The following is a 14,370-nucleotide window of genomic DNA, read 5'->3' as shown; positions in this document are numbered from 1 at the left end:
ATGCAAATTGCTTTAGTTGTAACTTATTAATTAAAGTGGAAACCCTGAACTATGTTTTATCTCCGAAATTTAAATCCAGACGGTTTAATTGATGTTTAAGGACTTCACCGAATTAATGTTTAATGTAGTGTTTGTTCAGTCTTTTGTGTGGAGATTTGTTGAACATCTGACCATAAAACGTGAATCATGTTAAAAAATGCAGTGTCGAAGGTTACAAAATGGAAAGTGAATCACGATGATCTTTACAAATCGTACGACTTAATAAATTCCGTTTTTCTTTTTTTAATAAAAAAAAAAAAATCGACAAAGTGTCAAATTATCCGGAAATACTGATTTCGGAGAAATTCGCTTCAAAAAGATTTTAAAATTTATGTCCTGGATTGGCAAGGACGAAGTTAAAAATAAATGAGTTGAAATCGTTGTAATTGATAAAAATAAAAATGTATCAAGGTTCCATTCAGTCAATTAAATGCCAATGATCTGTTTTTTTTAACTGAAGTAACTATATGCGTTTCAGAATATTGGGTCTGACGACCGCGGAACCACCCGGAAACTATACTGTTTTGTCGTAACCTTGACTGTTTGATAAGAAAGCAATCAGTGCACTTAAGTTGTAATTAATCATATTTGTTTATAATTTGCGACAAATGGGTCCAAACTGCGGATGCAAATGCATATTTATTTAAATTTAAATAAACAAAGCGTCAATAACAAGAAATGTGCTTGCAAGGTAATTACTCGGAGTAAACAGTTTCTAGAACTTGACGGAAAATTGTGTGAAATCGCCTGAAAATAACATGGAATTACGTAAAAAGTCGGTGCGAAACTTTCCACAATTGGAAATAATGGTACGTTCTAGATTTGTTGGAATTTATTCGGAAAAATGGTCAGATGGCCAAAATGACAATGCTGGGTGACCTTAACCTGTATGTAGTTTTAATGGTGATCGATCTGATTTATTGTGTTTGTTTCATGAATATTAATTTTCTTCTAAAATGTAATTTTTATATAAAACTAACAAGGTGTCTAAAAATGGCACCGATTTCTTTTTTAGATTTATCAAAAAGGTCCCAAAATCGCTAAATCCATATTTTTTTGTATTTGTGAAAGATAATTTTTTTATAAAAATGGTGTAACTACAAAGAAATGTAAAAAAAGGACAAAAATAACATTTCTACAGGTACCCAAAAATGGCATTCTATTTCATAAAAGTCGAAGGACTAAATCGTCACAAATTTTAATTAACTGTAATTTTTTCTGCATCATAATCTTATTCTAAAAATACACAGGTGCCCAAAAATGGCACCATTATAAGTCACATAACATTCTCAAACCGTGTGTGTTTTTAAAAATTGTCTTTACCTTTTGATGTGATTTTATTTAATTTCACATTTTTGTTGTAAAACTAGTGTCACTTGAAAAAGGTAAGGAAAAAACGAAAAATGACGTTGGACAGTTACCCAAAAATAGTTTCTTATTTTACGACACTCGTAAATTTTTCATGAATATTAATTTTCATTTACAACGTAATTTTAATATAAGATTTAAAAGTGCCCAAAAATGGCACTGCTGTGTTTTATGGAAAGTCCCAGATTTTTCTTTTTTTAATATTTTATTAATCAAAAAGGTCTCAAACTCACTGAAACCACATTATTTTTATTAGTAAAAACTAATTTTTGATAAAAATGGTGTAACTACGAAGAAATGTTAAAAGAAGGACAAAAATAACATTTCTACAGGTACCCAAAAATGGCACTCTATTTCATAAAAGTCGAAGGACTAAATCGTCGCAAGTTTTAATTAACTGTAATTTTTTCTGCATCATAATCTTATTCTAAAAATACACAGGTGCCCAAAAATGGCACCATTATAAGTCACGTAAGATTCTCAAACCGTGATTTAGTGAAAATCGGGAAAAACATCAAAATTTGCTTCAGTGTTTCCAAAAATATTTCAAAATCGTTAATAATACATTTTTTTTTTTTGTAAAACTAGGGTCACTTGAAAAAGGTAAGGAAAAAACGAAAAATGACGTTGGACAGTTACCCAAAAATAGTTTCTTATTTTACGACACTCGTAAATTTTTCATGAATATTAATTTTCATTTACAACGTAATTTTAATATAAGATTTAAAAGTGCCCAAAAATGGCACTGCTGTGTTTTATGGAAAGTCCCAGATTTTTCTTTTTTTAATATTTTATTAATCAAAAAGGTCTCAAACTCACTGAAACCACATTATTTTTATTAGTAAAAACTAATTTTTGATAAAAATGGTGTAACTACGAAGAAATGTTAAAAGAAGGACAAAAATAACATTTCTACAGGTACCCAAAAATGGCACTCTATTTCATAAAAGTCGAAGGACTAAATCGTCGCAAGTTTTAATTAACTGTAATTTTTTCTGCATCATAATCTTATTCTAAAAATACACAGGTGCCCAAAAATGGCACCATTATAAGTCACGTAAGATTCTCAAACCGTGATTTAGTGAAAATCGGGAAAAACATCAAAATTTGCTTCAGTGTTTCCAAAAATATTTCAAAATCGTTAATAATACATTTTTTTTTTTTGTAAAACTAGGGTCACTTGAAAAAGGTAAGGAAAAAACGAAAAATGACGTTGGGCAGTTACCCAAAAATAGTATCTTATTTTACGACAGTCGTAAATTTTTCATGAATAGTAATTTTCATTTACAATGTAGTTTTAATAAAATATTTAAAAGTGCCCAAAAATTGCACTGCTGTGTTTTATGGAAGGTCCCAGATTTTTCTTTTTTTAATATTTTATTAATCAAAAAGGTCTCAAACTCACTGAAACCACATTATTTTTATTAGTAAAAAGTAATTTTTGATAAAAATGGTGTAACTACGAAGAAATGTTAAAAAAAGGACAAAAATAACATTTCTACGGGTACCCAAAAATGGCACTCTATTTCATAAAAGTTGAAGAACTAAATTGTCACAAGTTTTAATTAACTGTAATTTTTTTCTGCATCATAATCTTATTCTAAAAATACACAGGTGCCCAAAAATGGCACCATTATAAGACACATAACTTTCTCAAACCGTGTGTGTTTTTAAAAATTGTCTTTACCTTTTGATGTGGTTTTATTTAATTTAGTGAAACTCGGAAAAAACATCAAAATTTGCTTCTGTGTTTCCAAAAATATTTCAAAATCGTTAATAATACATTTTTTTTTGTAAAACTAATGTCACTTGAAAAAGGTAAGGAAAAAACGAAAAATGACGTTGGACAGTTACCCAAAAATAGTTCCTTATTTTACGACATTCGTAAATTTTTCATAAATATTAATTTTCATTTACAACGTAATTTTAATATAATATTTAAAAGTGCCCAAAAATGGCACTGGTGTGTTTTATGGAAAGTCCCAGATTTTTCTTTTTTTAATATTTTATTTATCGAAAAGGTCTCAAACTCACTGAAACCACATTATTTTTATTAGTAAAAAGTAATTTTTGATAAAAATGGTGTAACTACGAAGAAATGTTAAAAAAAGGACAAAAATAACATTTCTACGGGTACCCAAAAATGGCACTCTATTTCATAAAAGTTGAAGAACTAAATTGTCACAAGTTTTAATTAACTGTAATTTTTTTCTGCATCATAATCTTATTCTAAAAATACACAGGTGCCCAAAAATGGCACCATTATAAGACACATAACTTTCTCAAACCGTGTGTGTTTTTAAAAATTGTCTTTACCTTTTGATGTGGTTTTATTTAATTTAGTGAAACTCGGGAAAAACATCAAAATTTGCTTCTGTGTTTCCAAAAATATTTCAAAATCGTTAATAATACATTTTTTTTTGTAAAACTAATGTCACTTGAAAAAGGTAAGGAAAAAACGAAAAAATGACGTTGGACAGTTACCCAAAAAGAGTTTCTTATTTTGCGACAGTCGTAAATTTTTCATGAATATTAATTTTCATTCACAACATAATTTTAATATAAGATTTAAAAGTGCCGAAAAATGGCACTGGTGTGTTTTATGGAAAGTCCCAGAATTTTCTTTGTTATGGAGATACACAGGTGACCAAAAATGGCACCACGACAAGTTCAAGAATATTTTAAATTTCTGTGTATTTTAAAAATTTTCTTTGGTACGAAGATATACCGGTCCCTAAAAATGGCACATTTTTATATTTAATTTATCAATAAGCTCCCAAAATCTGTGTGTTTTAAAAATTTTCTTTTGTATCTAGAAACGGCACATTTGTGTATTTCATTTATCAAAAAAGTCTCAAAATGGCTACAACGTAATTTTGCGGAACGCTATAAATTTTTTTTTCTATATTTTCTTTCTCAAAAGGGTTCCAAAATCACTAAAAGCGCATTTTTTTTTAATTTGTGAAAGATAATTTTTCGTACAAGTGGTGTAACTGCGAAAAAGTTTAAAGAAATACAAAAATAACAATTCTACCGGTACCCAAAAATGACACTCCATTTTACAAAATTCGAAGAACGAAAACGTCACAAATTTTAAATGAATGTTATTTTTTTTGTATCATGATTGTTACCTAAAATTACACAGGTGCCCAGAAATGGCACATTTTTATATTTAATTTAGCAATAAGCTCCCAAAATCTGTGTGTTTTAAAAATTTTCTTTTGTATCTAGATTTGGCACATTTTTATATTTCATTTATCAAAAAAGTCCCAAAATAGCTACAACGTAATTTTGCGGAACGTTATAGATTTTTTTCTATGTTTTCTTTCTCAAAAGGGTCCCAAAATCACTAAAAACACTTTTTTTTTTAATTTGTGAAAGATAATTTTTCGTACAAGTGGTGTAATTGCGAAAAAGGTTAAAGAAATACAAAAATAACAATTCTACAGGTACCCAAAAATAGCACTCCATTTTACAAAAGTCGAAGGACGAAGACGTCACAAATTTTAAATGAATGTACATTTTTTGTATCATGATTTCTACCTAAAATTACACCGGTGACCAAAAATGGCACCACGACAAGTTCAAGAAAATTTTAAATGTTTGTGTATTTTAAAAATTTTCTTTGTTATAAATATAGACAGGTGCTCAAAAATGGCACATTTGTATATTTAATTTATCAGTAAGGTCCCAACATCTATGTTTTAAAAATTTTCTTTTGTACCTAGAAATGGCACATTTTTATATCTTATTTATCAAAAAAGTCCCAAAATCGCTAGAACGTAATTTTGCGGAACGTTATAGATTTTTTTTCTAAATTTTCTTTCTCAAAAGGGTCCCAAAATCGCTAAAAGCACATTTTTTTTTAATTTGTGAAAGATAATTTTTCGTACAAGTGGTGTTGCCGCGAAAAAGGTTAAAGAAATACAAAAATAACAATTCTACAGGTACCCAAAAATGGCACCCAATTTTACAAAAGTCGAAGGACGAAAACGTCACAAATTTTAAATTAATGTTATTTTTTTGTATCATGATTTCTACCTAAAATTACACCGGTGACCAAAAATGGCACCACGACAAGTTCAAGAACATTTTAAATGTTTGTGTATTTTAAAAATTTCTTTGTTATAAATATATACAGGTGCTCAAAAATGGCACATTTTTATATTTAATTTATCAATAAGGTCCCAACATCTGTGTTTTAAAAATTTTCTTTTGTACCTAGAAATGACACATTTTTATCTTTTATTTATCAAAAAAGTCCCAAAATCGCTAGAACGTAATTTTGCGGAACGTTATAGATTTTCTTTTTTCTATATTTTCTTTCTCAAAAGGGTTCCAAAATCACTAAAAGCACATTTTTTTTTAATTTGTGAAAGATTTTTCTTACAAGTGGTGTAACTGCGAAAAAGGTTAAAGAAATACAAAAATAACAATTCTGCAGGTATCCAAAAATGGCACTCCATTTTACAAAAGTCGAAGGACGAAGACGTCACAAATTTTAAATGAATGTAAATTTTTTGTATCATGATTTCTACCTAAAATTACACCGGTGACCAAAAATGGCACCACGACAAGTTCAAGAAAATTTTAAATGTTTGTGTATTTTAAAAATTTTCTTTGTTATAAATATAGACAGGTGCTCAAAAATGGCACATTTGTATATTTAATTTATCAATAAGGTCCCAACATCTATGTTTTAAAAATTTTCTTTTGTACCTAGAAATGGCACATTTTTATATCTTATTTATCAAAAAAGTCCCAAAATCGCTAGAACGTAATTTTACGGAACGCTATAGATTTTTGTTTTAAATTTTCTTTCTCAAAAGGGTCCCAAAATCGCTAAAAGCACATTTTTTTTTTAATTTGTAAAAGATAATTTTTCGTACAAGTGGTGTTGCCGCGAAAAAGGTTAAAGAAATACAAAAATAACAATTCTACAGGTACCCAAAAATAGCACTCCATTTTACAAAAGTCGAAGGACGAAGACGTCACAAATTTTAAATGAATGTAAATTTTTTGTATCATGATTTCTACCTAAAATTACACCGGTGACCAAAAATGGCACCACGACAAGTTCAAGAACATTTTAAATGTTTGTGTATTTTAAAAATTTTCTTTGTTATAAATATAGACAGGTGCTCAAAAATGGCACATTTGTATATTTAATTTATCAATAAGGTCCCAACATCTATGTTTTAAAAATTTTCTTTTGTACCTAGAAATGGCACATTTTTATATCTTATTTATCAAAAAAGTCCCAAAATCGCTAGAACGTAATTTTGCGGAACGTTATAGATTTTTTTTTAAATTTTCTTTCTCAAAAGGGTCCCAAAATCGCTAAAAGCACATTTTTTTTTAATTTGTGAAAGATAATTTTTCGTACAAGTGGTGTAATTGCGAAAAAGGTTAAAGAAATACAAAAATAACAATTCTACAGGTACCCAAAAATAGCACTCTATTTTACAAAAGTCGAAGGACGAAGACGTCACAAATTTTAAATGAATGTAAATTTTTTGTATCATGATTTCTACCTAAAATTACACCGGTGACCAAAAATGGCACCACGACAAGTTCAAGAACATTTTAAATGTTTGTGTATTTTAAAAATTTTCTTTGTTATAAATATAGACAGGTGCTCAAAAATGGCACATTTGTATATTTAATTTATCAATAAAGTCCCAACATCTATGTTTTAAAAATTTTCTTTTGTACCTAGAAATGGCACATTTTTATATCTTATTTATCAAAAAAGTCCCAAAATCGCTAGAACGTAATTTTGCGGAACGTTATAGATTTTTTTTTAAATTTTCTTTCTCAAAAGGGTCCCAAAATCGCTAAAAGCACATTTTTTTTTAATTTGTGAAAGATAATTTTTCGTACAAGTGGTGTAATTGCGAAAAAGGTTAAAGAAATACAAAAATAACAATTCTACAGGTACCCAAAAATGACACTCCATTTTACAAAAGTCGGAAGGACGAAAACATCACAAATTTTAAATGAATGTTATTTTTTTTTGTATCATGATTGTTACCAAAAAATACACAGGTGACCAAAAATGGCACTACGACAAGTTCAAGAATATTTTAAATTTCTGTGTATTTTAAAAATTTTCTTTGTTATGAAGATATACAGGTGCCCAAAAATGGCACATTTTTATATTTAATTTATCAATAAGCTCCCAAAATCTGTGTGTTTTAAAAATTTTCTTTTGTATCTAGAAACGCCACATTTTTGTATTTCATTTATCAAAAAAGTCCCAAAATTGCTACAACGTAATTTTGCGGAACGCTATAGATTTTTTTTTCTATATTTTCTTTCTCAAAAGGGTTCCAAAATCACTAAAAGCACTTTTTTTTTTAATTTGTGAAAGATAATTTTTCGTACAAGTGGTGTAACTGCGAAAAAAGTTAAAGAAATACAAAAATAACAATTCAACAGGTACCCAAAAATGACACTCCATTTTACAAAAGTCGGAAGGACGAAAACATCACAAATTTTAGATGAATGTTATTTTTTTTTGTATCATGATTGTTACCAAAAAATACACAGGTGACCAAAAATGGCACCACGACAAGTTCAAGAATATTTTAAATTTCTGTGTATTTTAAAAAATTTCTTTGTTATGAAGATATACAGGTGCCCAAAAATGGCACATTTTTATATTTAATTTATCAATAAGCTCCCAAAATCTGTGTGTTTTAAAAATTTTCTTTTGTATCTAGAAACGCCACATTTTTGTATTTCATTTATCAAAAAAGTCCCAAAATCGCTACAACGTAATTTTACGGAACGTTATAGATTTTTTTTTCTATATTTTCTTTGTCAAAAGGGTTCCAAAATCACTAAAAGCACTTTTTTTTTTAATTTGTGAAAGATAATTTTTCGTACAAGTGGTGTAACTGCGAAAAAAGTTAAAGAAATACAAAAATAACAATTCAACAGGTACCCAAAAATAGCACTCCATTTTACAAAAGTCGAAGGACGAAGACGTCACAAATTTTAAATGAATGTAAATTTTTTGTATCATGATTTCTACCTAAAATTACACCGGTGACCAAAAATGGCACCACGACAAGTTCAAGAAAATTTTAAATGTTTGTGTATTTTAAAAATTTTCTTTGTTATAAATATAGACAGGTGCTCAAAAATGGCACATTTGTATATTTAATTTATCAATAAGGTCCCAACATCTATGTTTTAAAAATTTTCTTTTGTACCTAGAAATGGCACATTTTTATATCTTATTTATCAAAAAAGTCCCAAAATAGCTACAACGTAATTTTGCGGAACGTTATAGATTTTCTTTTTTCTATATTTTCTTTCTCAAAAGGGTTCCAAAATCACTAAAAGCACATTTTTTTTTAATTTGTGAAAGATTTTTCGTACAAGTGGTGTAATTGCGAAAAAGGTTAAAGAAATACAAAAATAACAATTCTACAGGTACCCAAAAAGGGCACCCAATTTTACAAAAGTCGAAGGACGAAAACGTCACAAATTTTAAATTAATGTTATTTTTTTGTATCATGATTTCTACCTAAAATTACACAGGTGACCAAAAATGGCACCACGACAAGTTCAAGAAAATTTTAAATGTTTGTGTATTTTAAAAATTTTCTTTGTTATAAATATAGACAGGTGCTCAAAAATGGCACATTTGTATATTTAATTTATCAGTAAGGTCCCAACATCTATGTTTTAAAAATTTTCTTTTGTACCTAGAAATGGCACATTTTTATATCTTATTTATCAAAAAAGTCCCAAAATCGCTAGAACGTAATTTTGCGGAACGTTATAGATTTTTTTTCTATATTTTCTTTCTCAAAAGGGTCCCAAAATCGCTAAAAGCACATTTTTTTTTAATTTGTGAAAGATTTTTCGTACAAGTGGTGTAACTGCGAAAAAGGTTAAAGAAATACAAAAATAACAATTCTGCAGGTATCCAAAAATGGCACTCTATTTTACAAAAGTCGAAGGACGAAAACGTCACAAATGTTAAATGAATGTTATTTTTTTTGTATCATGATTGTTACCTAAAAATACACAAGTGACCAAAAATGGCACCACGACAAGTTCAAGAAAATTTTAAATGTTTGTGTATTTTAAAAATTTTCTTTGTTATAAATATAGACAGGTGCTCAAAAATGGCACATTTGTATATTTAATTGATCAATAAGGTCCCAACATCTGTGTTTTAAAAATTTTCTTTTCTACCTAGAAATGGCACATTTTTATCTTTTATTTATCAAAAAAGTCCCACAATCGCTACAACGTAATTTTGAGGAACGTTATAGATTTTTTTCTATATTTTCTTTTTCAAAAGGGTCCCAAAATCACCAAAAACACATTTTTTTTTAATTTGTGAAAGATAATTTTTCGTACAAGTGGTGTAATTGCGAAAAAGGTTAAAGAAATACAAAAATAACAATTCTACAGGTACCCAAAAATAGCACTCCATTTTACAAAAGTCGAAGGACGAAGACGTCACAAATTTTAAATGAATGTAAATTTTTTGTATCATGATTTCTACCTAAAATTACACCGGTGACCAAAAATGGCACCACGACAAGTTCAAGAAAATTTTAAATGTTTGTGTATGTTAAAAATTTTCTTTGTTATAAATATAGACAGGTGCTCAAAAATGGCACATTTGTATATTTAATTTATCAATAAGGTCCCAACATCTGTGTTTTAAAAATTTTCTTTTCTACCTAGAAATGGCACATTTTTATCTTTTATTTATCAAAAAAGTCCCACAATCGCTACAACGTAATTTTGAGGAACGTTATAGATTTTTTTCTATATTTTCTTTTTCAAAAGGGTCCCAAAATCACTAAAAGCACATTTTTTTTTAATTTGTGAAAGATTTTTCGTACAAGTGGTGTAACTGCGAAAAAGGTTAAAGAAATACAAAAATAACAATTCTACAGGTACCCAAAAATGGCACCCAATTTTACAAAAGTCGAAGGACAAAACGTCACAAATTTTAAATTAATGTTATTTTTTTGTATCATGATTTCTACCTAAAATTACACCAGTGACCAAAAATGGCACCACGACAAGTTCAAGAAAATTTTAAATGTTTGTGTATTTTAAAAATTTTCTTTGTTATAAATATATACAGGTGCTCAAAAATGGCACATTTTTATATTTAATTTATCAATAAGGTCCCAACATCTGTGTTTTAAAAATTTTCTTTTGTACCTAGAAATGAGACATTTTTATCTTTTATTTATCAAAAAAGTCCCAAAATCGCTAGAACGTAATTTTGCGGAACGTTATAGATTTTTTTTCTATATTTTCTTTCTCAAAAGGGTCCCAAAATCGCTAAAAGCACATTTTTTTTTAATTTGTGAAAGATTTTTCGTACAAGTGGTGTAACTGCGAAAAAGGTTAAAGAAATACAAAAATAACAATTCTGCAGGTATCCAAAAATGGCACTCTATTTTACAAAAGTCGAAGGACGAAAACGTCACAAATGTTAAATGAATGTTATTTTTTTTGTATCATGATTGTTACCTAAAAATACACAAGTGACCAAAAATGGCACCACGACAAGTTCAAGAAAATTTTAAATGTTTGTGTATTTTAAAAATTTTCTTTGTTATAAATATAGACAGGTGCTCAAAAATGGCACATTTGTATATTTAATTGATCAATAAGGTCCCAACATCTGTGTTTTAAAAATTTTCTTTTCTACCTAGAAATGGCACATTTTTATCTTTTATTTAAAAAAAAAGTCCCACAATCGCTACAACGTAATTTTGAGGAACGTTATAGATTTTTTTCTATATTTTCTTTTTCAAAAGGGTCCCAAAATCACCAAAAACACATTTTTTTTTAATTTGTGAAAGATAATTTTTCGTACAAGTGGTGTAATTGCGAAAAAGGTTAAAGAAATACAAAAATAACAATTCTACAAGTACCCAAAAATAGCACTCCATTTTACAAAAGTCGAAGGACGAAGACGTCACAAATTTTAAATGAATGTAAATTTTTTGTATCATGATTTCTACCTAAAATTACACCGGTGACCAAAAATGGCACCACGACAAGTTCAAGAAAATTTTAAATGTTTGTGTATGTTAAAAATTTTCTTTGTTATAAATATAGACAGGTGCTCAAAAATGGCACATTTGTATATTTAATTTATCAATAAGGTCCCAACATCTGTGTTTTAAAAATTTTCTTTTCTACCTAGAAATGGCACATTTTTATCTTTTATTTATCAAAAAAGTCCCACAATCGCTACAACGTAATTTTGAGGAACGTTATAGATTTTTTTCTATATTTTCTTTTTCAAAAGGGTCCCAAAATCACTAAAAGCACATTTTTTTTTAATTTGTGAAAGATTTTTCGTACAAGTGGTGTAACTGCGAAAAAGGTTAAAGAAATACAAAAATAACAATTCTACAGGTACCCAAAAATGGCACCCAATTTTACAAAAGTCGAAGGACAAAACGTCACAAATTTTAAATTAATGTTATTTTTTTGTATCATGATTTCTACCTAAAATTACACCAGTGACCAAAAATGGCACCACGACAAGTTCAAGAAAATTTTAAATGTTTGTGTATTTTAAAAATTTTCTTTGTTATAAATATATACAGGTGCTCAAAAATGGCACATTTTTATATTTAATTTATCAATAAGGTCCCAACATCTGTGTTTTAAAAATTTTCTTTTGTACCTAGAAATGAGACATTTTTATCTTTTATTTATCAAAAAAGTCCCAAAATCGCTAGAACGTAATTTTGCGGAACGTTATAGATTTTCTTTTTTCTATATTTTCTTTCTCAAAAGGGTTCCAAAATCACTAAAAGCACATTTTTTTTTAATTTGTGAAAGATTTTTCGTACAAGTGGTGTAACTGCGAAAAAGGTTAAAGAAATACAAAAATAACAATTCTGCAGGTACCCAAAAATGGCACTCTATTTTACAAAAGTCGAAGGACGAAAACGTCACAAATTTTAAATGAATGTAATTTTTTTCTGCATCATGATTGCTACCTAAAAATACACAGGTGACCAAAAATGGCACCACGCCAAGTTCAAGAATACTTTAAATTTCTGTGTATTTTAAAAAATTTCTTTGTTATGAAGATATACAGGTGCCCAAAAATGGCACATTTTTATATTTAATTTAGCAATAAGCTCCCAAAATCTGTGTGTTTTAAAAATTTTCTTTCGTATCTAGAAACGGCACATTTTTGTATTTCATTTATCAAAAAAGTCCCAAAATTGCTACAACGTAATTTTACGGAACGTTATAGATTTTTTTTTCTATATTTTCTTTGTCAAAAGGGTTCCAAAATCACTAAACAAACTTTTTTTTTTTAATTTGTGAAAGATAATTTTTCGTACAAGTGGTGTAACTGCGAAAAAGGTTAAAGAAATACAAAAATAACAATTCTGCAGGTACCCAAAAATGACACTCCATTTTACAAAAGTCGGAAGGACGAAAACATCACAAATTTTAAATGAATGTTATTTTTTTTTGTATCATGATTGTTACCAAAAAATACACAGGTGACCAAAAATAGCACCACGACAAGTTCAAGAACATTTTAAGTGTTTGTGTATTTTAAAAATTTTCTTTGTTATGAAGATATACAGGTGCCCAAAAATGGCACATTTTTATGTTTTATTTATTTATTCCTTCATCTTTTGATGTGGTTTCGCGTGGGTAAATGAAACTCAATAAACTGTTAGTTTTTTTTTTAATTTGTGATAGGTTAAGGTTTTAACTGTCAACGAAAGTTAAATAAAACACAAAAATGATAATTATACAGGTGCCCAAAATTGGCACCAGATATTTAACAGAGCATTATGGACTTCTCCACATATTTAAAAAAATGTTTACACTAGACCGCAAGAATTTTCGTTCATCGTCTGTCAAAATTTGATTAACGGCACATAATTTGGAAGAATCTGGTCGTAAACACCCATTAATTTCCTAGCGGTGAACGGCACGTATTTAATAATCTTATGGAAAGAACCCTGAACTATGTGTAGTCTAAAAATAATCCTCCGGAGACTTTGTCAAGCAATAAAAAACCGCGGAAATCAACAACGGAAGCTCGAACAAAACCTGTCATTAATCATAACATTTGCAATTCACGTTAATGGGTCCAAACTGCACACATAATGGATTTTTAAACATGTACTACAAAAAAAAATCAACAACAATGTGCACGATCATCCCATTTAAAAAATTATTCCTTCGACCAGTCCACAAATCGCGCACTAATCGCGCGCAAACTTTCCACATTGTAGAAAAACGCGGCCTAGTTTCGCAAGTGTCCAACTCGCGTCACCCCGGCCCAATCTGGGTCCAGATCGCAAAAATCGCTACCACGACCAGAACCATGACAGATTCGCAATTTCCCACGCGCGGTTTGCATTCGCGGCACGTAGCCGAAACGCAACGTCGGCCCGAAAAGTGACCCCTGCGGGCCGCCGACTTTCCACGTTTGTTTACTGTGTAATTGCACAAGCAATGTGATGGTTGTGCAAAAATCGATTGGACACGCGTTGGACGTTTGACGACCGATGCTCGAGGCATCGCTAACGCCGGATGACCTTTCGGTGGTATTTGTATGGCGATGAGAGTTCGAAGGTGATTGATGGGAGATGCGGATGAGACTTACCCATTTGAAGAGAAAGTCGTAGGGACGGATGACTAGGGCGAAAATTCCGCCGAAGATGCCCATGAGGCCGAGGAAGGCGATTAGGAGCGGTGCTGGAAGGAGAATTTTGAGATTAGTTTTTGATTTTTTTGGGAGGGTGCCCAAAATTTGGTGGTTTGTTGGTAATTTACCTACACCATTTTTGAGGGCTAGTTCGCTTCGTTGCGTTGTTTGTGGGGTTTGGTCGAAAATAGGGGAACGTTTAAAGGGACTAATATTAAAATTGAAAAAAATCATCAGTGTTACCCAAAAATGGCCCTGTTTCGAAAATTGGA

At 29.4% G+C, this 14,370-nt stretch overlaps 1 protein-coding gene across 5 annotated transcripts in view; it reads right to left on the bottom strand.

Moving 5' to 3' along the window:
• Window positions 1–14,370, bottom strand: part of LOC135136825 (scavenger receptor class B member 1-like) — a 91,214-nt gene that overhangs the window by 23,044 nt on the left and 53,800 nt on the right. For all 5 annotated transcript variants that reach the window (XM_064066250.1, XM_064066251.1, XM_064066249.1 and 2 more), the window contains exon 2: window positions 14,057–14,148. In XM_064066250.1, coding sequence (XP_063922320.1) covers window positions 14,057–14,148 — 92 coding nt within the window. The remainder of the gene's footprint in view (window positions 1–14,056; window positions 14,149–14,370) is intronic.

Source organism: Zophobas morio, unplaced genomic scaffold (assembly GCF_036711695.1).
Source record: "Zophobas morio isolate AGI-343-1 ecotype UQ-CSIRO unplaced genomic scaffold, CSIRO_AGI_Zmor_V1 ptg000027l, whole genome shotgun sequence".
NCBI lineage: Eukaryota > Metazoa > Arthropoda > Insecta > Coleoptera > Tenebrionidae > Zophobas > Zophobas morio.
This window is presented reverse-complemented; position numbering and strand designations above follow the sequence as displayed.